This window comes from Phacochoerus africanus, chromosome 14 (assembly GCF_016906955.1).
Source record: "Phacochoerus africanus isolate WHEZ1 chromosome 14, ROS_Pafr_v1, whole genome shotgun sequence".
NCBI classification, from domain to species: Eukaryota; Metazoa; Chordata; class Mammalia; order Artiodactyla; family Suidae; genus Phacochoerus; species Phacochoerus africanus.
Genome location: NC_062557.1, coordinates 192,029 through 219,736, shown reverse-complemented (window position 1 = coordinate 219,736; position 27,708 = coordinate 192,029). Strand labels below are relative to the sequence as shown.

General features: G+C 52.2%; 1 protein-coding gene across 13 annotated transcripts in view; it reads right to left on the bottom strand.

Annotated features, from left to right (window-relative positions):
- The window catches only part of B3GNTL1 (UDP-GlcNAc:betaGal beta-1,3-N-acetylglucosaminyltransferase like 1), a 78,474-nt gene that overhangs the window by 44,167 nt on the left and 6,599 nt on the right, over positions 1 to 27,708 (bottom strand). For 10 of the 13 annotated variants that reach the window (XM_047758411.1, XM_047758412.1, XM_047758414.1 and 7 more), the window contains exons 1-4: positions 22,121 to 22,225; positions 20,349 to 20,465; positions 20,151 to 20,250; positions 1,037 to 1,101 (exon numbers count right to left, since the gene is read on the bottom strand). In XM_047758411.1, coding sequence (XP_047614367.1) covers positions 1,037 to 1,101; positions 20,151 to 20,250; positions 20,349 to 20,465; positions 22,121 to 22,204 — 366 coding nt within the window. In that variant the 5' untranslated portion in view covers positions 22,205 to 22,225. Of the gene's footprint in view, positions 1 to 1,036; positions 1,102 to 15,981; positions 16,119 to 20,150; positions 20,251 to 20,348; positions 20,466 to 22,120; positions 22,226 to 27,708 lie in introns of those variants that run through there. The other 3 variants (XM_047758420.1, XM_047758419.1, XM_047758421.1) reach the window with 3 other exon arrangements.

Below are 27,708 nucleotides of genomic sequence, written 5' to 3'. Positions count from 1 at the left end.
TTCTCAGGGTGCCTTAAAGTCATTAAAAAGAAAATCTGTAGTCGTGTATACGCTACACACACACTCCGTGCTCTCTTCTCACCCACCACAACCGCGGACAATTCCCTATAAACATCACAGTAATTCTCTCCTGCAGAGCCGCCGCAGCTCACCTCACCCGCTTACTGCCCAGTATGACCTGTTCCCACTGACTAATGTGCCATCGTAACAAGGACTAAAGCGTCTTTGTGCATGAATCAGAATTTCAGACGTGGCACTCAGGGTCCCAGGGTGGGAGCGTTTCTACAGCTCCAGGTGCGAAACGCAAAATGACGCTGTCAGCACTACCAGGTCACTGAACTTCCAAACACCGAGTATCTACATTCTCAGAGAAGTTTGTTAGTTTAATTTTTAAGCATTACCCCCTAACTCAATGGAAGTTTGCTCACAGAGCTGTAACCTTGCTCAGGCCTGTCAGGTGCACGTCTGCCTCCGTGAGTCTCCACCCCGTCCTGTCCTGTTTATCTACAACTTGCTTTCCTTCGTGTTTTCTTGTCAACTTGAAAGAATTATTTCTGTTTAAGGCTGTTACTCTTTTAAGTATCGCACTTGTCAACACCCTCTGACAAGTGCAATTTATCTTCATTTTGTTTATATGTTTCTCTGCTGTGCAATTTTGTGTTTTTATGTAACTATTTATAAAAAATCAGCTCCCTGGAGCTCCCAGGATCAGCAACAGGATTGGCAGTGTCTTAGGAGCCTTGAGACAGGTTCGATCCCCGGCCCGGCACAACGGGTTAAGGATATGGCTTGGATCTGGTCCGTGGCCCAGGTCGCCATATGCCATGGGGCAGCCAGACAGAAAGGAAAAACTGCAACTTCCTCATTAGGCGCTGCGGCAATTAAACAGCAGCAACCTTTCAGCTGTTACCAACTGAACTGCTACCTCCAACCGATCATAACACATTAGAACAATGATTTCCAAGAACCCCGCTAAAACATTTCATTATTCAACCAACATAGAGTCACACATTTTAAATAAAACAGGGTTACTTACAGAATCCAGAAAGCAAAGGTAAGCTCCTGAGCTCTGTGCTACTGCTTGATTTTTAGAATATCCGACTGTTTAAAAAAGAAAAGGAAAAGCTCTTAGAATTCAGTTTTCAGTGGACCCTCTCATAAAAACTCGGTGCGCGGCACCCTAGGAAGGCTGGGAGCACCCTGCACCGCCGAGTAAAGACTCAGGCGGCTTTGGAAGAAACCGATGCAGAAACTACAGTGGTAACTGACGACAGAGCACCCCACACCCGGATGAAAGCGAGTCGGGCTCCTGGAGGAAAGAAAGTCGGCCGACGCCTCTGAGCACAGCACTGAGCGAAGCGCTGGGGGCACTTCTTAACAACAACATCACAACGTCCCTGAGCGGAAGTGCTTAAGCGGAACCGGCAGGAACCCCTTCTCTAAGGTCTCCCCTGGCAAAGTCACAGGATGCTTATAACCTGGCAGGTGACCGGCGGGGAGAAGCCCCCCGGACCGGACCGCTCACAGGCCGCGACCTCAACAACTCAGTGATGACGTACAGGCCTGGTGGTGTCCCTCGTTCCTGCACAGACTGGGACCCCCAGCTCCACGTGAGGCACAGACCCCACTTCACCAAGCCGTGCCTGGCACTAGAACCACAGCGGAACGGAAGACACACGACAAGGGTGGACACCCACGAGGGGCGGGGAGCCCTCGGGAGGCTCACGGGGAGGAGAGACCTGGGCAGGGGAACAGTTAGGGCCCAGAAAGGAACACAGAGCAAGCTCAGTCTGGATGCTGAGGGCAGCGCAGACTCAAGGAGGCACCTGGCCCCCAGAGAGGGGGCTGGGGGGGCCTTTGTGGGGTACCACCCCCACCTTCCCTACACCTGAAGCATGTTCCAGACACGGAGACGGGGTGCCACCGAGGAAAGCCACGCCAGGAAGAACAGGTGTGCACAGGCCTAAACACACCCCCTGCTCAAGCTGATACAAGCTGCAGGAGGCGACCCTGCCAGGGAACAGAAGCAAGGTGTCCACCTCAGGCCCCCCAGGGGCTCCCCAGTTTCCTGTCGCAGGAGAGCCGGGGGAGAAGGAAGCCTCCTGGCCTCAGCCACTCTCTGGAGCAGAGCGAAGGGCCTTGGTCCCCGTGCAGGCGTCAAAGGGCGTGACTCTGGACAGGGCCTCGCTGTCCCCACACGCACGCGGGAGCAGCTTCATTTCCAGCAGGAATCCCAGAGCCCAGCCAGCCCCAACCAGTTAGCAGATGGCAAAGGACCCCAGGTATGAGGAGCCAGAGAAGGCCCGGCTCCCGCCCTGGGGGTGGGTTAGCAGCTGTAGCTAAAGCCCATCATCAGGCAGAGCAAGGGAGGTTCACTCCGAAATGAGCAGGGTTCTCTTTAAAAAGGCGGCTTTATTAGCACTGGGTGTCAGGAGGGAGAAAAATCTAACCCAAGAACTTGGGTCACGAAGGAAAACGCGTCTACTGAGGAAGCTGGGAGTTTCTCACGCCGAATCTGGTGTTTCACAAAGATAAGGGGTTTGCTTTAATATTACTGCCTTGAAAAGTCAAATGTTTGTGCCAGGGCTGATGTTTGGGGAGGCCGGTCCCTTTGTGAGGGGAGGCGGTCGTCATGGCCACCGCGGGGAAAAACGCCCGCCTCAGGGCGACAGTAACATTCCAAACGCCGGGAGCAGGCGGCCTGGGCCTGCGCTGCATCTCGATCTTAGCAAGTGACTGCGCTGCGAAGAAACGTCCTGCTCTACCGGGACGTGAAGTCACAGCGGCTGAAGGTCACTCCAGCTGCAACACCTGGCGCTCCTGGAAACAGACACCTCGGATGCGGCCGATCCACGGAACCCTCCTGGGCCGAAAAGCATGGTCACGGGGCACGCGCCCTCTCGGCCCGACCGAGACCGCCCGCCTCACCGATGCGCGACGCAGGGCTCCCCAGAACTCGCCTCATCCAACCCCACAGGAGCGGAGCCCCTTCTTCACAACATGACCACCTGTTTGCTACTGGTGGAATACACACAAACGTCCGACGGCTCCGGTTATATCCAATCTACTCAAAGTACTTGATGAAAGACCAAACTGGTTTTTAATTTCCTCTTTTTTCAATTAAAATTTTTTTTAATTTTTGCTTTTTAGGGCCGCACCCACGGTACATGGAGGTTCCCAGCCTAGGGATCAAATCAGAACTGTCGGCCTGCACCACAGCCACAGCAATACAGGATCTGAGCGGCATCTGCAACGCACACCACAGCTCATGGCAACGCCGGATCCTTAACCCTCTGAGCAGTGCCAGGGATCGAACCCGCGTCCTCACGGATACAAGTTGGGTTCATTTCTGCTGTGCCCCGACAGGAACTCCACACAAAAGTTCCTTTTAAAGTGGATATTAGACAAGTCATCACCAGTCATCAAAATGCCTTCAATTTACTTTCAGGAGTTCCCACGGGGGCTCAGGGGTTAGGAACCTGACAGAATGTCTGTGAGGACTTGGGTTCGATCTCTGGCCTCACTCAGTGGGTTAAGGAACCGCTGCAGCTACCAGCTATGGCGTAGGTCACAGACGCAGCTCAGATCGGGCAGCAGCTATAACTCCAATTTGACCCCTAGCCTGGGAACCTCCATTTGCTGCATGTGTGGCCCTAAAAAGAAAAAAAGAAAAAACATGTCTTTGACTTACTTTCGTTCAACAGTGGAAGATGCGGCTCATGGTAATTAAAGAACATCTGGAAAGGGTGCTCACGAGCCAGAAACCCACAACTTGTTTACATGCGTTTCAGAGGCCGAAATGGGTGTCCCATAATAAATGATTTATAGAAAATGCTCCGTCCTAACAAACTGAAGATGACGAAAACAAGAGGTAATCTAGGGGAAAATGTTAAAAATACGCACCCGACGAGGAAGAGACAAGAACGGAACGACCGCTGAGGCTTCTCAAGGGCCCACCAGGGGCGGCCTCTCCCGCACCCTGCGGACACCAGGCCACGCACGCCCTCCGGACTCCAGGATGGACACCTGCTGCTTCAGCCTGTTCACCGAGGAGGTCGGGGTGGGCGGGTGGACCCAATCCCTCCGCCTGGCTCCAGAGGCCCCTCCTCGAGCCACCCCTGCGCCCCCGTCCTCAGAACCTCAAATACACCAGCGCAGCAGGACCACGAGCTGCCTCACACACGGAGGGGCACCTCGGGGTGGGGGGTCACAGTGCAACGCCAAAGACCACCGTCTTTCCACAGGCACCTTCTAAAAGAGCCTTTTTCCTTTAAAGGACCAAGATTTAATGAAAGGATTAACTGATTTTTAGTGGCACCCGAGGCACATGGAAGCTCCCAGGTTAGGGGTCGAATCAGAGCTGCAGCTGCCGGCCTGCAGCACAGCCACAGCAACTGGGGATCCGAGTGGCATGAGTGACCTGCACCACAGCTCACGGCAACGTTGGATCCTTAACCCACGGAGCGGGACCGGGGGTGGGACCCCCATCCTCAGGGATACTGGTCAGGTTCATGACCACTGAGCCACAAGGGGAACTCCTTAAAGGACCAAGGTTTTAAAATTATTTTTGATTTAAAATTCTTTCTAAAATATTTTATGTAATTTTCTGCTTTCCTAAATAGAGTCCACCGGCTGCTATTTGATGGGAGTGTGAGGCGGGGTGGGGGGCCCTTTCTGGGAGAGAAGTTTCTGTTTCATTCTTTTAAGCCCAGAGTTCCCATCGTGGCTGAGTGGTTAACAAATCCGACTAGGAACCATGAGGTTGCAGGTTCGATCCCTGGCCTTGCTCAGTGGGTTAAGGATCCAGTGTTGCCGTGAGCTGTGGTGTAGGTTGCAGACGCGGCTCGGATCCAGCGTTGCTATACCTCTAGCATAGGCCAGCGGCTACAGCTCCGATTCAACCCCTAGCCTAGGAACCTCCATATGCCGTGGGTGCGGCCCTAAAAAGACAGAAAAAAAAAAAAGAACATTCTTTTAAGCCCAACTATTTCTTAACTCACGTTCACCAACATCCACTCTACTTGCCCCCTTCCTCAAGAAACAAAAACAAAAACAAAGCATGGGCAGGAAGCCGCAAAAGGCAGAGTGAAGGGCATGGGCAGGCCGCCCTCAGGAGGAGGATGGGCTTTAAGCCTCGCCGTGGAGCCGGGCTTGTCCTCCCCAAGATCCAGCCGTCAGGGACGCCTAAGCCCGTCGGAGGGGCCCAGAGATGCCAGCGGGCCACTGACCAGGGCCATGTGAGCCTGGAAGATCCGTGAGTCCTCGGGGGTAGCAGTGTCAGCCCCGGGGCTCCGGTGAGGACCACATCAGCCCACGGGGGACAGGAGCAAGAGTCCACAGTGAGGCTCCCAGCCCCTGCCCCCAACACTGCAGAAAAGAGCAGAGAAAGTGGAAGACAGAGGGGGCTTGGGGGCGAGAGCTGTCTAGAAAGAGCAGGACTGTCCAATCCCATCCCACCACCCACCACCGGGAAGGTCGGAGCCGCTACCAGCCTGCGTTCTGACAAGCCGTCCACCGGGTCTGAGCAGGATCTCACAGCAGAGCTAACACACCCCTGGATCTCCTCTGGGGGGCATTCCAGGGACCCCAAACCTTCAGCTGCGTTGGGAGTTACAAGGTTCCCTCGTGACCAAGTCCACTACAGTGGAGGTGAAGCGGCGCTGTTCCCGAGGATGTTGCAATAGTGATTCTCGGCCCCGGACACGCCTCCGTACCACCTGGGAAACTCTGACAAGCCCCACGCCATGCAAGCCCCCCACCAATGACAGAGAGCACCACAGGGGATCTGGATTCCTAAAGCTCCCCAGGCGATTCTAACAGCAACCAAAGCTAAGCACCACTAATGAAAGAAAGATGTAACTCCTACGACCTACAGAAACCTGCCCACCAGCCACAGGCACAGCAGCTGCCCTGCCTCCACTTTCAGTTCTAGCGGCATGTGCAGGTATATTGTTTCTAAGTCTTATGTGAAAACTTTAAAGTCAAACTAATGGAAGCCCAATAAATTACAATTAAAGCTAAGAATGCAAAGCTAATCATTCTATACAGAAACAGAGGATGAATGAAAAAACAACCACATTTTAACCCAGTGTCATGAAATTTCAAAACTCAAACATAAAGGGAAAAATCTTAAACACGTTCAGAAAAGACAACTTTTTTTCTTTTTAGGGCCGCACCTGTAGCACGTGGAAGTTTCCGGGCTAGGGGTTCAATCGGAGCTGCAGCTGCTGGCCACAGCATCACCCGATCCGAGCTGCGTCTGTGACCTACACCACAGCTCACAGCAATGCCTGTTCCTTAACCCACTGAGCGAGGCCAGGGATTGAACCTGAATCCTCATGGATACTAGTTGGGTTCGTTACTGCTGAGCCACCATGGGAACTCCCAGAAAAGATAACTTTTAACAAAAGTCAGACTGACATAAGATTTCTTACTGGAATCAGGGGACACCAAAAGATAATAAGGCAACCCCTCCAAAATTCTAAGGAAAAGTATTTTGCACCTAGAATTCTATACCCAGCCAAACTGTCCATTCGGCATAAGTACAAAATGAAGACATTTTTACACATGTAACTACTCCAAATATTTCACCATCCACATCAGATAGAGAAAACTACTTGAAGAGGTACTCCAGAAAAATGAAAAAAGGGCCACAGTAAAAAGAAAATTAAATAAAATAAAAAGAGAAGGAAGAAGCAAAACAATGGCCCATGTATAGAAAGTAGGAGAGAATAAAGCAGGGGTTTTTCTTTTTTTTTTTTTTTGCCTTTTCTAGGGCCGCTCCCGTGGCATATGGAGGTTCCCAGGCTAGAGGTCCAATCAGAGCTATAGCCACCAGCCTACACCACAGCCACAGCAACACAGGATCAAAGCTGCATCTGTGACCTACACCACAGCTCATGGCAACACCAGATCCTTAACCCTCTGAGCGAGGCTGGGGATCGAACTGCAGCCTCATGGTTCCTAGTCAGATTTGTTAACCTCTGAGTCACGATGAGAACTCCTACCACACACTGGTATTAAAAAAAAAAATTGTAGATAGTCAAAGCAAACAGTTATTCGTGAAAATAAGTCAAGAGTTCTTCTGCATCTTAATGAAGGCTGTATGGCTGGTTCACATGGGGGCTGAGACAGAGGGGCCGAGGACACCATGTCAGCAAGTCCAAGCCCGTCTGCTCTCGTCCCCGAGCCAGACACATCAGTCACAGAAAAGCCACAGACCAACATTCCATATGTACATAGATGTGAAAATTCCTAAGACAACTGACAATCATGTTGCATAAAATACTACAATGCCACTGTACATTGTCATTGCTGGTTAGTTCTGGCACTAGTAGCTTGCTAAGAAAAATACTAATGTAATTTACTACAATAAGAACCTTAAGAGGAAATACACCAAGCAATCACCTTAATAGATGGCTAAAGGACATCTAATAAAAAATCTACACCGGAGTTCCCTGGTGGCTCAGAGGGTTAAGAATCCAGGATTGTCACTTCTGTGGCATGGATTCTATCCCTGGCTAGGAATTTACACACATCACAGGGAGCAGCCAAAAAAAAAAAAAAAAAAGCATATACTAACGCCTCACTTTCTGAAGGCTTACAAAAATTAGACATACCAAGTTACCCTGATGACGGTGTCTCTTGGAAACAACAGTAGAGATCACTCTTGCAACAATCAAACACTAGGAACGCCCCCAAAAGCCCGCACAGCGAGAGGGCTCACCACCGTGATTCCAGACCATTCTTCCGGACTTCCTACCCCAGTGGAATATACGGAAAACAAAGAATAAATCAGGAGTTCCCATCATGGCACAGTGGAAACGAATCTCACTAGGAACCATGAGGTTGCAGGTTCCATCCCTGGCCTCGCTCAGTGGGTTAAGGATCTGGTGTTGCTGTGGCTATGGTGTAGGCCGGCAGCTGTAGCTCTGATTAGACCCCCAGCCTGGGAATCTCCATATGCCGCAGGTGTAGCCCTAAACAAAAGACCAACAACAAAAAAAAATCGGAAATAAAGAAACAAAATTATAGTATTTATTCAGGATGAGATTGTCTAAATAGAAAATCTGGGATAACGTGAAAAAACTCTTAGGGTTGACAAAACCGGGTACCAGGGAAACTGGTAGTCTACTGTCTCTACCTAAGCCCACTACAGAGAGCAAAGGATATGCTAAGACTCTGAGCACTTACCAAAAACCACAGGAGCCTCAGGAGGAGACAGAGGGAGGCTGTCGCCTGGCATGAAGGAAACCCAAACACCACAGCTCAGGGGCTCACCTGGGAGAAGCCCTCCACCCGTCGCTGTCCGGCTGAGCAGACTGCCCACGCTCCCTCCATGCTGTGGAGCAAAGGAACAGCAGGCTCAGGAGGCAACGCCAGGACAGGAAGAGGCTATTCCCACAGGCACAGAACCAGCCGTCTCAGGCCTCCTTCTCCTCTCCTCGTCCGCTCCAAACAGCGAGGGAACTGCACAGGGTGCAGGAAGACGGAAGGACGCACGGAGTAAGGAAAGCGAGGGGGAGGGAGTCCAGGCCGGTACCCGAGGGGCAGGCTCGCCTGTCTGGGGAGAGGCTCTGGGGGCTGCAAACAGGGAATGAAGGGAGGGTAATGAAACTTGTGCTGGGATCTCTTCCTCACAGGGTCCACCAGCCAGGCTCAAACTCGCCAGATAAGAACATACAAAAGGTGAAGGACTCATCAACAGCAGACCTTCACCACCAGAGATATTTTTTTAAATTTTTTTTTTAAGAGATGTTTTAAAAAGTCCTTCAGGCAGAAGGGAAATCACAGCAATGGAAATCTGGGTTTGCACAAAGAAATGAAGCGTACTGAAAGTAGTGACAACTTGGGTAAACCAGTGATTGCCTCTCTCCGTTATTTCAGTCTCTTGAAAAGATGGCTTACAACCCGCGAACGTGCCCCGCGGTGGCGAGCGCGCGAGCGGGGCTGCTCTGCTGTGCCCACACGCCGAGAGTTAAAGGCACATGCTCTAACCCCCAAATCAACCACGGAAAGCGGAAAGGAGAATTACAGTTAATACGCCAACAGAGGAGACAGAACCGCAAGAAATTCTGAGAGGAGCTGGCACGGGCGTGAGGGCGCCAAGAGCTTCGACGTCCGGCAAAGGTGCCGAAAATTAATTCTTTAAAATCAATCTTCCTGGGAGGGACAGGCCCCGGGCACCTCCCGTCCTGACTCCGAGCCCCGGGTGAGGGCGGCCGGAAGACAGGCCCCTTCTCCCACCAGCCCCGCGTGGGGACCGGGGCTCCGTCTGCCCTGGGGGCGGCGTCACCGCGGCCCGGCCCAGACGCCCGGCTTGGGGAGGAGGGCTCCACGCAGAGAGAGATGCGGGCCTCTGCCCAGCCTCTGCCTGGCTTGCGCGGGCCTGCGTGGCCAAGCCCCGGGCGCCCTAGGAACGGCGGGGATGGGGAGCTGGTGGCGGGGACGGGCGTTCATCGGCATTGCCAGCTACCCGGAGGCATGGGCAGCCTTCCAGACTCAAAGGGTCAGAGGCGGCCGGGCAGGGCCCTCCTGGTGTCAGGACAAAGTCTCCACGCCGACCTTCAACGAAGCCTGAATTCAGCTGCAGTCTTGTAATTACAGCGATTTACGCCCCTGGGTGCTGCTGGAAGCAGTAAAGCAGCGGCAGTAAGTGGAGGGCATCCCACAGCACTGCCACCGGGAGGGAGAAGGGTCAGCAGAGGCATGGCACTGTCGGCGGGGGTAGGCAGACTCCCTAAAATACCCTGCCAGTCACTTATCCAGGCAAGTTAACAGCAGGCCCAGGGTCGGGGGGCCAGTACCCAGAGTTACCACATTGTCTCAAATGTCCCATTTCCAACACAATCAGGAAACATCCAAGAACAAGAAAGCACCACCCGGACCCCAAACACAAGGAGGAAACTCACAGGCACTCACAGTGGGAGACCCGCTCCCAGGGCCTGCGGACCCGTCAAAGTCATCATCGTGAGGGTGTTCAGAGAGCCGAGGAAGCCAGGGAGGGCAACGTCACAGCAAGTTGAGAGAAATGACAAAGAAAAACAAAAAAAAACACAAAGAGACAAGTGGAAATCTAGAGCTGACAAGGGCAATACCTGAAATAAAAATGCCCTACAGGAACGCAACAGTATATATTTGAATTGGCAGAAGAATTAGCAAACCTGAACATGGGTCAATAAAATCAAGGTAGTCTGAGGGACAGAGAGAAAAAAGAACGGAGAAATGTGAAATACTTTAAAGAAACTAACATACGCATAATAGGAGCACCAAAAAGAGAGGAGAGAGAAATAAGGAGAAAGAACATGCAAAGAGATAAGGGCTGAAATCTTTCCAAACGCAGTGAAAAACACTAACCTACACGTTCAGGAAGCTCGGCAAATTCTAAGCAGGATAAACACAGCAGATTCACAACCGGACACATCACAGTAAAAATGCTGAAAGCCAAAGCAGACAAGGAGAACATCTCGAAAGGGAGAAGAAAGGGGGGAAAAGGAAATCTCAGCAAGATTCGCAGGGGACGTCTCAGTCCAATGAAGGTGAGAAGGCGGGGGAGTAACAGGAAGAGCCCAAAGAAAAACTGTTAACCAAGAATCCTACATCCAGAAAAAAGTATCTTTCAAAAATGAAGGAGAGGAGTCCCCTGTTGGCCCAGGGGTTAAGGACTGGCATTGTCGCTGCTGTGGCACGGGTAGGATTCCTGGCCCAGGAACTTCTGCATGGTGTCAGCAAGGCCAACACACACACACACACACACACACACACGTGAGGGAGAAATTAAGACATTCCAAATAAAAGCAGATAAATTACTGTTAGCAGATCCACCTTAGAAGAGATACTTATGGAAGTTCTTTAGATTAAAAAGACTGATTCCAGAGTTCCCGTCGTGGTGCAGTGGTTAACGAATCCGACTAGGAACCATGAGGTTGCAGGTTCGATCCCTGCCCTTGCTCAGTGGGTTAATGATCCGGCGTTGCCGTGAGCTGTGGTGAAGGTTGCAGACGCGGCTCGGATCCCGAGTTGCTGTGGCTCTGGCGTAGGCCGGTGGCTACAGCTCCGATTCAACCCCTAGCCTGGGAACATCCATGTGCCGCGGGAGCGGCCCAAGAAATAGCAAAAAGACAAAAAAAAAAGACTGATTCCCAGTGATTCCAGGGAGTACTTCATATCCGTAAAAAAAGTAATGACCAGTAAAGCAATTACTAATTATAAAAGACCCTATAAATATTTACTTCTTCTCCTTTCTTGCACCAACTGATTTTAAAAGTAATTGTGTGCAACACTGCGTAGGTCATGTACGGTGGAGCCTGTAACACGAGGGAGAATTAACACATCCTCAGACAAGCAAAAGCTGAGAAAGCTCCTCACCAGCAGCTCTGTTCCACAAGAGACGCTACCGGGAGTCCTTCCAGCTGTCACGAGAGCACTAGACAGAAACCTGGAGCCATGCAAACAACTGAAAACACTGACTGGGTAGACACAGATGTCATTACCGTTTTATTTTGAGTCTGTATTTTTTCCCAGATGATTTAAAAGACACATTAAACAGCGATTATAAATCTGTGTCAATGGGCACACAATAAAGATGTAATTCGTGACCAAAGCGATACAAAGTGGGAGACAGAGAGCTGCACAGGAGCAGAGGGTCGTACGCTGCTGAAGTTAAGCTGGTGTACATTCAAACTAGACGGCCGTGATTTAAGATTTACCTGTAATCCCCACAGGAACGACTGAGTCAATAACTTCTCAATCTCAATCACAGAAGAGGAAAAAAGAAGGGAATCAGACTGCCCACCAGTAACAGCCAATCACAGACGAAGGAGAGGACTAACGGAAGACGGAGAAGAGACGGAGCACACAGCGAAAGGGCAGAAGACCCTCCTGGCCGGTAATCGCTCTAACTATAAAGGGCTTAAAAGGCAAAGACCGGCAGGACGGACTGAGAAAGACACACGATCCACTTTAGCTTCTACAAGTGAGTCGCCTTAGATCCAAAGACACAAATAAGTCAAGTGAAGTGATAGGAAAAGACATCCCATTCCTGGAGTTCCCGTCGTGGCACAGCAGAAACAAATCCCACTAGGAACCATGAGGACGTGGGTTCAATCCTAGGCCTCGCTCAGTGGGTTAAGGATCCAGCGTTGCCATAAGCTGTGGCATAGGTCACAGCTGCGGCTTGGATCCAGCATTGCTGTGGCTGTGGTGGAGGCCGGCAGCTGTGGCTCCAATTAGACCCTAGCCTGGGAACCTCCCTATGCCTTGGGTGCAGCCCTAAAAAGACACACACACAAAAGATACCCCATCCTACTAACAACCAGGGCGCTGCAGTGGATCACAGTGACGTCAGGCAAAATAAGCCCGAGGCCAGAAGTCGTTCCAGGGAACATGACGGACCCAGAGGTCTTCACACGAAGAAGCCAGAGCCAGAACGAGAAAGACAAGTGTCACATAATACGATTTGTATGTGGAATCTAAAAGAAATGATACAAATAAACTTATTTAGGAGTTCCCGTCGTGGCGCAGTGGTTAACGAATCCGACTAGGAACCATGAGGCTGCGGGTTCGGTCCCTGCCCTTGCTCAGTGGGTTAACGGTCCGGCGTTGCCGTGAGCTGTGGTGTAGGTTGCAGACGCGGCTCGGATCCCGCGTTGCTGTGGCTCTGGTGTAGGCCGGTGGCTACAGCTCCGATTGGACCCCTAGCCTGGGAACCTCCATATGCCGCGGGAGCGGCCCAAGAAATAGCAACAACAACAACAACAACAAAAAGACAAAAGACAAAAAAAAAACTTATTTACAACACAGAAATAGATTCACAGACTCCAAAAATAAACTTATGGGGAATTCCCATGGTGCCTCAGAGGTAACAGACCCAACTGGTTTCCATGAGGATGCCGGTTCAATCCCTGGCCTTGCTCAGTGGGTTAAGGATCTGGCGTTGCTGTGGCTGTGGCTGTGGTGCAGGGGGGCAGCTGCAGCTCTGATTTGACCCCTTGCCTGGGAACGTCCAAATGCCACAGGTGCAGCCCTCAAACAAACAAACAAACAAACAACTTATGGTTACCAAAGCGGAAGTGGAGGAGGGAGAATAAGCTGGGAATCTGGCTGTGTCTGAAACAGACGGACGAGGGCCTACCGTATGGCACAGGGAACTGTGATCAGTTATGCGGCAATAACCTATAAGGAGAAGAATCTGAAAATACATACATATATAATTTTATATTTACATGTACAATTTATATACACATCATACATGTAGTTGAATAACTTTGCTGTATACCTAAAACAGTGTAAATCAACTATATTTCAATGTTTTAAATTATTACAAGAAAACAAAGGACATTACAAGTCGACGAAAGGGTCAATCAAGAAAATATAACAATCAGGAGTTCCCGTCATGGCGCAGTGGTTAACGAATCCGACTAGGAACCATGAGGTTGCGGGTTCGGTCCCTGCCCTTCCTCAGTGGGTTAACGATCTGGCGTTGCCGTGAGCTGTGGTGTGGGTTGCAGACGCGGCTCGGATCCCGCGTTGCTGTGGCTCTGGCGTAGGCCGGAGACTACAGCTCTGATTGGACCCCTAGCCTGGGAATCTCCATATGCCGAGGGAGCGGCCCAAAGAAATAGCAAAAAGACAAAAAAAAAAAATATATATATATATACATAAAACAATCATAAATTTGTACCTCTCTAACGAGAGAGTCCCAAAACAGTGAAGCAAAAATTGACAGAACTTAAGGGAGAAACAGATAATTCTACCATAACAGTTGAAGATTCAAGACCCGCCTTGCAATGACAGACATAACGTCTGGGCAGAACAGCAATAAGCTAAGAGAGAACCCGGGCAACACTGCCAACCAGCAGGTCTCGCAGACACGCACAGACCACCACCCAGTGATAAGAGGGTGTGTGTGCGTTCTCGGTGCACAGGCGACATTCTCCAGACATACCACACGTCAGACCAAAAGACACAACTCAAGAAAATTTTAAAGAACGAAATCAGATTTAGCATATTCTTTGACCACAATGGACTGGAGCTAGAATTCGGTCACAGAAGGAAAGCTGGAAAATTCACACCACCTGCTCTTAAACAATCAATGGGTCAAAGAAGAAATCGTAAGGGAAATGAGAATACACTTAGAGATAAATAAAGATAAAGCAAAGCACACCAAAACTTTTAGGATGCAGAAGAGCAGTGCTCACAGGGAAACTCATGGCTATACCTGCCTACATAAAAGAGATCTCAAATCAATAACCGAACTTCACACCTCAAGGAGCTAGAAAAAGGAGAGCAAACTAGACGCGCAGCTAGCAAAGGAAAAGAAATGATAAAGGCCAGAGAGAGACGAAGCAGAGAAAAAACAACAGAGAGAGTCAACGAAACCAAAAGTCGATTCATTTAAAAGGTCCACAGAACCGACAAACCTTTCGCCAGACTGAGAAAAAAGAAGACTCAAATACTAAAATAAAAAATAGGACTTCCCATTGCGGTGCAGCGGAAATGAATCCGACTAATATCCACAAGGATGCGGGTTCCTTCCTGGCCTCCCTCAGGGGGTCTGAGATCTGCCGTTGCCGTGAGCTGTGGTGCAGGTCGCAGACGTGGCTTGGATCTGGTGTTGCTGTGGCTGTGGTGTAGGCTGGCAGCTGTAGCTCTGATTTGACCCCTAGCCTGGGTATCTCCATATGCTGTGGGTGAGGCCCTAAAAAGGCCAAACAAAAAAAATCCCTTATGAATATATACACGTAAATCCTTTTTTTTTTTGTCTTTTCTAGGTCTGCACCCACGGCATATGGAGGTTCCCAGGCTAGGGGCTGCATCAGAGCTGTAGCTGCCGGCCTACACCACAGCCACAGCAACACCAAATCCAAGCTACGCCTGCGACCTACACCACAGCTCACGGCAACGCCGGATCCTTAACCCACTGAGCAGGGCCAGGGATCGAACCTGCAACTTCATGGTTCCTAGTCGGATTTGTTAACCACTGAGCCACAAGAGGAACTCCCTACATGCATAAATTCTTAACAAAATACTAGCAAACTGAACCCTGCAGCATATTAGAAAGATCATACACCATGACCAAGTTGGATTTATCCCAGTAATGCAAGGATGGTTCGACACATGAAACTGATCAATGTAATATACCACCTTAACAGAACTGAAAGGGGAAAAACCCTACATGATCATATCAATTGATACAGAAAAAAGATTGTCCTGTTCGTGATAAAGAGAAAAATCAGTCAACTGGGACTAGATGGAAACGTCCTCAGCATGGTAACGGGTATTTATAAAAATCCACAGCTAACATCATATTCAGTGGTGAAGTACTTGATCCCAAGATCAGGATCAAGACGAGGATGCCTCCTTTCCTGCACTTCTATTCAACACTGTACTGGAAGCTCCAGCCAGAGCAATGAGGTGAGGAAGAGAGATAAGGCATCCCAACCAGAAAGGAAGAAGTAAAACTATCTCTAGTTGCAGAGTACATGATCTTAAGTACAGAAAACCCTGAAAACTCAAAAAAACAAAAACAAAAACCCCTAAGAGAGCTAATAAGTTTGGCAAAGTTGCAGGATAACATGCAGAAAAATCGGTTGTTTTTCATATACTAACCACAGATAATCTGAGAAGGAAATTAAGAAAACAATAGCATTCACAATAGCATTGAAAGGAATAAAATGCTAAAGAGTTAATTTCACCAAGAAGGCAAAAGACTTGTACACTGAAGGTTATAAAACATGGATGAAAACATCTGAACATTAAGTCAATGGAAAGATCTTCTGTGTTCAGGGGTTGGAAGACTTCATACTGGTAAAACGTCACTATTTCTCAAACAGAGCTGCGGAAGCTACGCCATCCCCAAATCCCAACAGCCTTCCCCCCCCCCACAGAAATGGAAAAACCCCCTAAAATTCACACGAAATTCCACAGAATTTCAAATTACCAAAACAATTTTGAAGAGGAAAATAAAGTTGAAAGACTCACACTCCCAGCAACAAAGCATCACAAAGCTGTGTGATCAGAGCAGTCGGCGCTGTGGAGCAGAGTCCAGAAATGAACCCCAACAGCTCTGGTCGACGGGCTTCCACAGGAACCCAGACTCTCGATGGAGAAAGAATAGTCTGTTAAAGAAAGGGTGTTGGGACAACTTAACATCCACGTACAAAGAGTGAATTTACACTCTTATCTGACACCACATATAAACATGAACTAAAAATGGATCAAAGACCTACCCCGAAGAGGTAGGTCTCTACCTAAAACTCTAAAACTCCTTGAAGAAAACAAAGGAATAAACCCTTATGTCTTTGATTTGGCAGCAGCTCCCTAAGCCTTGTAGTTACTTATGTTTTGCATGCAGAAGTTTTGGGGCCAGGGATCAAACCCACGCCATAGCTGCCACCTCAGCCGCAGCAGTGATAATGCCAGATCCTAACCCACTGAGCCACCAGAGAACTTGGGAATGACCTCTAAGACGTGACATCAAAATCACATCGACAACAACAAACGGTAAAGTGGATTTCATCGAGATCACACTTTTTGTGCATGGAAGGGTACACTCGGAGCTGAAAACACACCCCACGGCATGGGAGAAGATGGCTGCAAATCCTACACCTGACTGGCACCCATCACCCAGAATATGTGAGGAACGCTTACGGCTCCACGACAAGAAGATGAACAGTCCAATTTAAAGGTGGGCGAAGGACTTAAATTGATATTTCTCCAGAGAAGATATACAAATGGCCAATAAACACACACAAAGAGGCTCACTGTCATTAGTCAGAAGGGAAATGCAAATCAAAACCACAATGAGAAACCACTTTACACCCACTAGGGCGGCTATAATTAAAACTAAACAAAACAGAAAATAAGAAGTGTTGGTAAGTGTGTGGAGAAACTAGAACTTCCTGCACTGCCGGGGGCAGCGTAAAATGGTGCAGCCGACTCGGAAGACAGGCTGGCAGTTCCTCAATAGTTAAACAGAGAATTGCAATATGACCCAGCAATTCAACTACAAGGTACGCACCCAAAGGAACCGAAAACCAGTGTTCCAACAAACGCGAGTACACAAAGTCCACAGCGCCGCCTTCGCAAAGCCGAAAGGAAGAGCAGCCCCAGCACCCTCAGAGGGCGAAGGGACAGACAAACTAGGACATTCGCCCGAGTGAGTGACGCCCTCTCCTGAAGGGGAACTGTGACCGAGCAGGACCCTTCCTGGGGGAGACCCCCCCCCGTGTCCTCTGCTGTAGCTGCCCACAGGCGCCTCGACGGCACCTGCAGAAGAGTCCCTCCTGCAGCCTCGCGCGCCGTCTTACAGACGCCGAAGCACCACCACCCGCAAGACGCGAACGACTTGAGCGGCGCGAGCACGCGGCTCCCAGACGCGGGTGCCTGAGGACGGATGACAGAAACCCCGAGTCCCCGCCCTGTGACCTCGCCGGCGGCCAACCGGAGACCTGGACAGGAGCTGAGCACACACCTGAGACGCCTCTCCTTCACCTGGGCTTCCACTGGAACCCTGCAGGAGCCGGGGGTCTTGAGCACGAGCCACCCGTTCCTCTCGTACTGGCGTCTCACAGCAAATGCTGCACCCTCCCGCGCCACGGCCCGGGGGCTGGCTTTACGGCGTGCGCAGGCAGACCCAAGTTTGGTTTGGTAACGGAATAAATTACTAACACATGCTTAATATGAACCTTAAACCATGATGCTAAATGAGGCATTCCAGTCGTGGCTCAGTGGGTCAGGAACCCACTAGTATCATGAGAATGTGGCTTCGGTCCCAGGCCTCGCTCAGCGGGTCAAGGATCCAGCGCTGCTGCCAGCTGCCGCGGAGGTCACGGAGGTGACCTGGGTCTGGCGTGGCTGTGCCTGTGGCATACGTTGGCTGCTGCAGCTCCAACTTGACCCCAGCCCAGGTACTTCCACGTGCTGCAGGTGCAGCCTCAAAAAACAAAACAACACAACAACAAAATTATGCTACATGAAAGAAATCAGTCACAAAACAGCACACAGAATGGGATTTCACTGTGGCAATGTGCATAGTAGGCAAAGCTATAGACAGAAAGTAAATTAGGGTTGGGGGGAATGGGGCATGGAGGGTGACAACTAAAGGATGCAGCGTTCCTTTGTGAGGGGAGGGGCACGTTCTCCAGTTGCCTGTGGTGGCGGGCGTGCGCGCCCGTGAGGGACTGAGGACCCTGGACCGTGGACTTCAACGGGTAGAGCGGATGGCCTGAGGCTTACAGTTTAATAAAGCTCTTTTTCTTTTCTTGTTACAGCCGCACCCGCGGCATATGGAGGAGGTTCCCAGGCTAGCAGCTGAAGGGGAGCTACAGCTGCCGGCCTCCACCACAGCCACAGCCACACCGGATCCTTAACCCACGGAGTGAGGCCAGGGAGCGAACCTGGGTCCTCATGGACGCCAGTCAGACGGTTTTCTGCTGAGCCACGACGGGAACTCCCTCAACAAAGCTCTTATAAAAGACACCTGATTAATCTGAAAGAAGGTAGAAAAAGAGGAAACGAATCAAGACTAGATGTGACTACGAGAAAACAACAGCGAGAAGACAGACTCAAACCTCACGGCTCCAGGTGTCACTCGGCTAAAGAACGCACCCATCCCAGTTAAAAGGCAGGCTGTCGGCTGGACTTAAAAAGCCAGATCCATGTACTGTCTACAAGAATCTGTAAGGGGAGAGCCTTTAAGCGTAAAGACGGGAATAGGTCAAAAGAAAAACAACAGCAAGGAGACCCTTCGAGCACTAGTCCAAACAAAGCCAGGCAATTACATTAACGCCAAACAAACGCCCTTTCAGAGTCGAGACTCCTGCCAGGGCTGAGAGGCTCATCCACAGTGAAGAAGGGGTCGACTCTTCGTAACGGCCCCAAATGGTAACAGAACTTCAAGACACATGAAGCCGAAACTGACAGAACTGCAAGGAGGAAGAACAAACCTACGACCAGAGCTGGGGACTTCAGTGTCCCTCTCAGGAGCTCACAGAACACCTGGACCCCAAACCAAGGGTCCAGGAGATTTAAACACGACGATCCCCGGCGGGACCTGACTTACGTCTACAGAAAATCCCACCAACCCCAGCAGACACACAGCCTTCCCAAGTGCCAAGACGGGGCTTAGCCCAGGGCCGTAGCATAACGCTCTCAAAGTATGAAGGACTCAGGTCGAAAAGGTATGTCCTCTTCCGAGGAATTAAATTAGAAACGAATAATAGAAAGGCATCCGGAAAATCCCTCACCTGTCTGGAAACTAAACAACACACTTCTAAATAACCCAAACCAAATGGGAAATGAGAAGGTATTTTGAAGCAGAATGAAAATTATAACATAGCATATCAGAACTTGTGGAATGTTGCTAAAGCAAGAGTTAGAGAGGAATTTATATCACTCAATGCCTATGTTAGAAAATCAGAAAGGTCTCAAACCAATGACCTCAGCTTTCACTTTAAGGATTACAAAAAGAACAAATCAAACCTAAAGTGAGCAGAAAAAAAAGAAATAATACAGTTCAGGAGTTCCCGTTGTGGCGCAGCAGAAAGGAATCTGACTAGGAACCATGAGGCTGTGGGTTCCATCCCTGGCCTCGCTCAGTGGGTTAGGGATCCGGCGTTGCCCTGAGCTGTGGTGTAGGTCGCAGACACCACTCAGATCCTGAGTTGCTGTGGCTGTGGCTATAGGCCCATGGCTACGGCTCTGATTCGATCCCTAGCCTGGGAACCTCCGTATGCCATGGGTGTAGCCCTAAAAAAAAAAAAAAATACAGTTCATGGTTGAAACAGAAAACAGAAAAAATAGGAAAAAGAAAAATATAGAAAAGCAATGAAACCGAAAGCTGGTTCTTTAAGAAGATCTTCTCACAACAGACAGAACAACCCTAATGCCACCAGAAAAGAACTTAAGGAATTAGAGGGGACAGGAAATGACCAGCCACGCCAGGAACACACTCCACCAACAGCTTTCTGCTGGGCCGAGAAAGCGAAGCCTGAGCAGAGGCTGTACTGCCATCCTTACCGAGGCAGAAGAAAGGCAGGTAACGGTCAGCGCTCAGCTGCAGCGTGATGCCCACACTTCCCACCAGGATCTGGGCAACAAGAAACTAAGCACACAAACTGAAAGGACAATATGTGAAACGCGTCACTGACCTCCCCGGGGAGAAGGAGAGTCGTGCCCGCCAACGACCACGAGGATGCCGGAAGCTTCCAGCTTCTCTTTCCATTTTTCAATGATAGCCATGGACTTGTCCTGAAAGCACAAGGACGGGGGCAGGTCAGGAAACTTCCCCGAGCAGTCAGGGGTGACTCACGCCAGGGTGGAATCACGAACGGGAGGCTCAGAAATACCTTGCTGGCATCATTAAAAATGGAGAGCTCCAGGCGGCCTTCAAAGTCCTGCTGCAAAACGGACCCCAAGCACTCGTCCAGCCAGGGCTCAGCGTTGTGGACCGGGAGGATAACAGACTAGGGTTCAAAACAAACAGACTGAGAAGAGCACAAAAGCTCAACTCCCTTCCCACAGCTCCAGGCTTCCCCCCGCCCCCCCATCACCACCACCGAGGCATGAGGCTCATTCCCACAGGGCGAGGCCTGACTTACAGCCCAGAATAAGGCTTCCTGGGATGGACCATGCCTGATAAACAAAAGGAGTCTATGCCTTCTCTCCATAAGATTTATTGTCTTAAGATTTCCCTGAATTGGTCTTTAGATGCCTTTGAAAAGGAAACAAAAATCTGAAAGGCATCAAAAATGCGTCCAATTCAACAGCAAGGTGAAGCGTCTTCCAGTCTAGCGGTCAGAAACATCATCTCGGTTAAAACAAGCATCTGCCTATCTTCCAAGCCATTCCTGAAAGTAACTGAGCCATCTTAAGCACCTTCAGTAAACCCTGATGCTAGAGAAACTGTAACAAAGAAACCCTTTTAAGTACCCCTAGGTGTGCCCCTACAAAGGGGGGGGGGGACACAGAGGTGACCCCCCCCCAGCTCTCTCTTCCTTTGCTCTCCTTGGCTTAACACCATCCTTTTCTCATACAGACCACAGAAAACAACACTTCTGAAGCACATGGAGTAAAACCAGTGAAACCTGACTACCAGCAAAACAACTCATTATAGGATCCATCTTAATTCTGAATATCAGCACATTAAGCCATACAGAATACCCAAAGATAGAAGTTACAGTCAGTCCTCAGCCTTGAGTTTACACCCCGTGACCACCGGACACCTTCCGAAATAAGAAAGTCAGGCCACCCAGGTGGATGTGCGTGTACTATGCATGTATGAACATGCACCTGTGTGTGAAGTCTGCCTGTACAGATGACAGAGGGGACTTTTAAAATGCTAAATCTGAACATGCTTATCAAAAAGCTCACAGACGTAAGTACTGCAAACACTGTTCAAATTCTTTACTCCGAAGAGCTGACTCAGCAGTCATACCCCTTCCTGCATTTATGTTATCCACAAAAGCAGTTCCCTAATTTACTTACAGATTTACTTTGCTTTGGAATTACTTTGTGAAAGAAAAGAAAAAAGGAAAGGATATTGTTACTGCTCTCAAGATCCACAACAAAAATAGTGTGAATTTCTGCCAAAGATGAGACTTGATTAATCTGTGTGCACTCTTGCTGGTGCTTAAACATTGTTGTGGGCCGAGTTCTTCACAGTCAGCCCGAGACAAGAGGAGGTGGTGGTGGTGGTGGTGGTGTGGGAAGTGAAGACGGAGGGGGAGGAGGGGGAGGAGGGGAGAGAGAGGAGGGGAGGAGGGGGAGGGAGAGGAGGGGAGGAGGGGGAAGGAGAGGGGAGGGGGAAGGAGAGGGGAGGGGGAAGGAGAGGGGAGGGGGAAGGGGAGGGGGGGAAGGGGGAGGGGGAAGGGAGGGAGGGAGGAGGAGAGAGGGGGACTAAGGGAAGAGGAGGGAGGAGGGGAGGGGAGGAGGGAGGAGGGAGGGGAGGAGGGGAGGGAAGGAGGAGGAAGGGGAGGGAGGGGAGGGGAGGGAGGACGAAGAGGAGGGGAGGGGGACACAGAGTAGAGGAGGAGAAGGACGGACAGGACCGGGAGTCGGGGAGGGGCGGGGGGGTTACGGGAGCGGGGGACGAGGCGGCCCCCCGCGGCAAGGGACCTACCACTTGGGCGGGGGCGCGGGCCGGGCCGCACGCGACCACGGCGGCTGCGGCGCCGGCGGCAGCGGGGTCCCCCCGGGCCTGCATGGCGCGCGCTCCACGGGCCGCCCCACCCACCTCGGCCTACAGCGCGTGCGCGAGGGCGGGGGCCAAATCCGAGCGCCTCTGATTGGTGCAGAGGCGCGTCGATCCCGCGGGCAGTGGAGAGGCGCGCCCTAGAGCGGCGGGAGGTCAGTCCCGCTCCGCCTGGTGGAGCTGGTCAGCTCCGAGGTAGTATGTGAAGCGAGAGCTGCGGGAATTACTGGGTTGTGCTGGAGGTGGGCTTTGTGGGCAGGCGCTGCGCCGCCCTGGGGGCCACACCTTCCCACGTGTGTCCTTCTTTAAGAAGGAAAGGTTCTGTGTGACCAGCGATTGCGGATCCCTGCCCCATGGTCGGGCGCCCGAGCCGCTCCGGGGGAGCACCGGTTCCGGGGCCCCGCACCTCGTGGATCAGGGCGCAGGTTCACAGCCATCACCGCCGTGTCTAACGTTAAATCCGCATCGTTCTACAAGCTTAACTTACCACAGACCAACTTCTATCACTTCGAATGTCATTTTACCTTAAACTGCCTCAAAGCCTGTTGCACAAATGGAAACGCTTACTTCGCATGAGTAAAAATGCATCCTTATCTATAGAGGGACAAAAGCAATCTGAGAATTTGTTTCCAAGGAGCTGATGTGCTTCAGGGGTTGGTGTATTAGAACTAGTTTTATTTTAAGGGACTCTGTGAAAAGTCACACTGTAGCTTCCAGAATAGTCTGTGCCTTTGGAGCTGGACCGCAGCAGTAATCGGCAGGAGGAAGAGATAAGGGGTCCCTGCGGCATCTGGCACCTCCACCGCACATGCATCAGGACTGGGCTTGGCTCTCCTGTCTTGCTTCCTGTACCTCTCCTGCTGCCATAAGTTTGCTTTTCACTGCCTAACCCCCAGGAAAAGTCTGGCTAGAGTCTGCTTTTTGCAAACATGCAGAGAGATGAGAAGCACTTTAGAAGTGTGGGTTCAGCCTGGGCGGGGGATGGGGGAGCAGAGCTGAGATTCTTCTCTTCCTGGTAGGGAGGTTCTCAACAGGGGGTCCAGGCTGTGGGCCCTGACACCCCACCACTGAGAGGGACACAGACACAGGGAGGACATGGGTAGGTTGAGGAGGTGACGAAGTCACAAGCACCTGGAGAGGAAGCCTTCCAGGTCTCCCACAGCTCTTGGCTCACTGAATGACATTTTTCTTTATTTTTCAATGTTGTTTATGCAGACTGTTGATGAATTCTGGCTGTGTTCAGAAGACTCCGTGTCCACGGCTAGGGCCTCCAAATGTTAAAACTGCAGACAGCCCTCTGACGATGTGGGTGTAGGAGGCAAAGATGGACGGAGGTCTGGGCTCGGCCACACTAGGCTCAGAGTCAGAGTGAGTCTGCCCTGGGTGTGCCCGTGAAGGGTGAGGTCAAGCTTTAGAGTCAGCCTACACTGCAAGACCTCTGAGCAAGCGTCCAGTCCAAGTTTCCTGATGGGTGAACCTCAACAGATCTCCAGCTGGACCGCCCCTCGCAGTGATGCTGCTGGGAGGGCCCGAGCCGCCCAGCACCATGGAGGACAGTGTAGTCCGACTGCCCGTGGCAGAGACAGGCTGCCCATGTGGCCAGAGCGGCCTGATGGTAAATCCACTGACGAAGGGCAGCCGGCTCTGTGACTGTACGATGGGCGCAGGTGTCCTTTCTTCCACTCTCTTGGGTTTTTTCCTGAAGACTCACTGTTGATTCAAGTAGCCAGAGCTGGACTTCTTACCAGCCTCTTGACGTAATGAGGTTCCCATCTCAGGAAGCATCCAGTTGACAGTTGGGCAAATGCTTGGTGTGGATTTCATGTGGATTTGACAGGAGCATTAGAGTATCACATAGATGTTGGTCCTGGCTTGCTGCCCACCCCCTTAGCCCAGAAAACAGAGCCTGAGTCCAGGTCTTTGCAGTGAGGGTTTTGTTCCCAGGAAGCTGGGCGGGGCAGGAGAAGGTCCAGCATGCTTCCTTGGCCGGGGGCGGGGGGGCAGCATAAGCAATTGGAGCTGAACCCCCTAGACCTTCCCAGAAGCCTTTCCTCCCCTGTACTTCTGGAGCGTCACAGTGAGGTTCCCCCCATAACCTCCTCCCCCACTGGGGTGCACAGCCCACTGCAGGCCAGTGAGGCAGCTCTGGCCGGTCTCAGAGTCATGGCCAAGAGGTTGGGAGGGGCTGAGCAAGGACCAGAGGGGCCTGGTATGTGATCAGGAAGGCAGACGGAAACTTAAAATAGCGCCACCTCCAGCTGCCACGTGGTACAGGTAGCACACGCAGGTGGTTCTGAAGTGATTTAAGCCATTGTTCTTCACATTCAGGGTGACTCACAGGTGGGTGCCAGGTGCCTGCAGGAGCTGCTCACGAGCACAGGTGTCAACGCCTGAGCCCTTGGGGCTGGGAGTCGGACAGTGCCAGAAGGGGCCAGCCAGACGTCTGTATTAACAGGGAAATGTCACCTGTGAGAGGAGGGTCTTCGATAAAATTCGCATCCAAGTTTCAGGGGCCAAGTTTCAGCCCATGCTGCTGACGTCACTGTCAAGGCTGGGGCCACGGGCCCTGGCCAGGCCACTGGGGAGGATGCTGCCTCGAGCTGCCTTAGAAGCAGGGAGCACCGTGGGGCTGGGGCTGGCCGTGGGTCTTCCTTTTTATTGGGCAGAGTGCGAGCTTGGAGGTGCAAGAATGCCGGGCCTCCTGCCTCTGGGGGCTGGCCCCACACCGTGGTGCTGCCCGACCCCAGGTCACCAGGCCCTCGAGACAGGCAGGACCCTGACCTGCTGGTGGGGGAGCGCTGCCAAGGAATCAGTGGCCTGCCTATATGTGAGGTGGAGTCCGCCATCACCTGGCCCTCAGCGCTGCCTCCCTGAGCCCCAGACCTGAGGCTGGATCTCCAGGCTTCCTTAACTGGCCTTTGTTGGGAGACAGTCCTGCAGGGACCCCCCTGCCCCTCCCCACCCAGCTGGGCACCCTGGTGACCTGGGCTGTGTGTGTGGGAGCAGCCCTGAGGAATGAGGTCATGCAGCCCCCAGGGGAAGAGCGGCCTTGTTGGCTGCCTCCGTCCATCCTTCCTGCACGAGCAGTGTCCATCTGGGCCCCTCTCGTCATCCCGGGGGATGGGGGCTGCGGGAGCCCACGCACACATGCCGATGCTGACCCCTGCTCCCTGCTTTTGTTGTAATAAACTTTACTCCCGTGGTTTCTGTCAGCAGCTGGGGGAGTGTGGCCGGCCGGCCGGCCTGTCAGCTTGAAGGGAGGTGAAACCCCTGGCCCCTCACAGCCCCCTTCTCCCCCCCGGACCAGGCCCTGGACCCACCCGCTGGAGGAGTCCCAGGCCATGAAAGCCAGCAAGAAAATCACTGCATAAAACCCCAGCATGAGGGGTGATCACGTTTATCTCATTTCCTGGGGGACCCCCGCCGCCCTGCCAACCCCACCTGCACTCGGAAGTGCTCCCAGCACTGGCTCCCCTGCTGAGTTGCTGGCTCAGTGGGGGCAGGGACAGTCTTTTTGTCCACTGCCAACTCCCTGTGGCTGGCAGTGTCCAGCAGCCATGTGAGCCTGCCACCAGGAAACTGGGAAGTGACGGAGCTTGTTCCCCAGTCACCCGCGACCCGAGAGAGGCCAGGCTGGCTCTGCCCACCTGTGGGGGACTTTGATGCAGACGCTGGGCCCGCAGCCCAGACGGGAAGAGAGTGCTCCCCACCATGGCCCTGCCCCACCCCCAGCACCTTCCCTGCAACCCCCCATGGCTTCGCTCACCTGGGAAGGTAGCTCTGCAGAGACACTGCCTGGCTGCTCACCAGGGACGGTGGGCCCAGGGCAGCGGCAGAAGGACGAACAACCGCAGGAAAGACCCGTGAGCGCAGGACGGATGGTCTGCCCGCAAGGCCTAAAGCAGGGGGAGGCGTCCGACCAGACCTAGTTAGAGTCCTGCCAGTGCCGCTGAAGGGCTCACAATTCCACATGGCCCGTGCAGAAATCGCCACACGCCAGGCCGCACGCCACGCTTATTTTGCTCAGTAGGGACCCTCGAGTCAGGTGATAACTGAGGCTCTCCCAGAATTGGGTCGTCAAGCCCAAGGCCGTGGGCGGGACCGCACGTCCCCTGCCCCAGCCACCAGCCTCTCAGGGGCCCCACAGAGCATCTGGATTCTGGCTTCTCTTAGAACCTGACCACATGACGACTCGGCTCACACTGTCCCCGCCTAGGACCCTTGTTGGGAGCTGGGTGGGGCCCCTTCTCCCGCGTGCCCCACGCAGGCCCACTGCCCAGACGAGTGAGTGGGGCATCGGCAGAGCTGCCGTGTGGGGACCGTCCCCACAGCCAAGCCCCGTCGCTGGTCACCAACGCCCGTGACTCTTTGCCCACGAGCAGGGAGATCTCTCCAGAAGGGGGCTTGGCATCGCTTCTAAACCTCTTGTAAAGTTTTACTACTCCATTAAAATGGAGACGGCCTAAGAAAACAGGAACATGTTTAATTTTTTTTTTTTTTTTTTGCTTTTTTGCTTTTTAAGGCCTCGCCCATGGCATATGGAAGTTCCCAGGCCAGGGGTTGAAACTGAGCTACAGCTGCCACCCTCCACCACAGCCACAGCAATGTGGGATCCAAGCTGCGTCTGCAGCCTGCCCCACAGCTCACGGCAACACCTCATCCTTAACCCACTGAGCGAGGCCAGGGATCAAACCCGCATCCTCATGGATACTAATTGGATTCGTTTCTGCCGTGCCGCAGCAGAAACTCCCCATGTTTAATTTTTTAAAAACAAACACTCAAATGCTAGAGTATGTTAGAGCAAAGCGTGTCTTTTGAGGACACGTCTGCCCATCGCGCCTGTCAGAGCAACTGTCCCGCTTCTGAACTGATGGCACGGCCGCTCAGGAAACAGCAACGCTGAGCACGATGGGCCTTCGGGAGAAGCGCGTGTCGGCCGCAGACACTGGCCCTTGCCCATCCTGACCCTAGGTGCTCCCACCAGCGGTTCGGCACTTCCTGATGTGCCACCAGCTGGCCGGGGGGGGGGGCCGTCTGTCGTCTGCCTACTGCGGGTTGGCCTCCCCCTGAGAAGAGCGGTGGACGTGCAGAGAATGAAGCACGGGCGCTGCTGGTAAACTCTGAGCTGGTGGTACTGAGGCTCCGGGGTCCCGGCGCTGGGAGCTGGGCGTCGGCTGGCTGGTGAGTCCCGTGATTTGCCGGGGGAGAAAGCTGCGTTACAGCTGTAACATGGTGACAGAGCAGGTAGGGCCCAAACCACATATCGAGAGCAGGAGAAAGGCTCTGGTCTCACCTCCCAGCCAGCCCGCCCTTCACTCGCCCTGGAGCCCAGCGGGCACTGGCAGCCACTGCTGCGCCTTTGAGATGTCCTGGCTGCCCCCCCCCAACCCCGTGTGAGCTAGGGCTGCTCAGCTTCCACTTGGCCTCCCAGGTCCTCAGATCTGCTGCCCTGGAGTGGCTTGGCCATGGAGAGAAGCACCCAGCCCAGTGGCCCAGGCCTCTCACCCCAGAGCTGC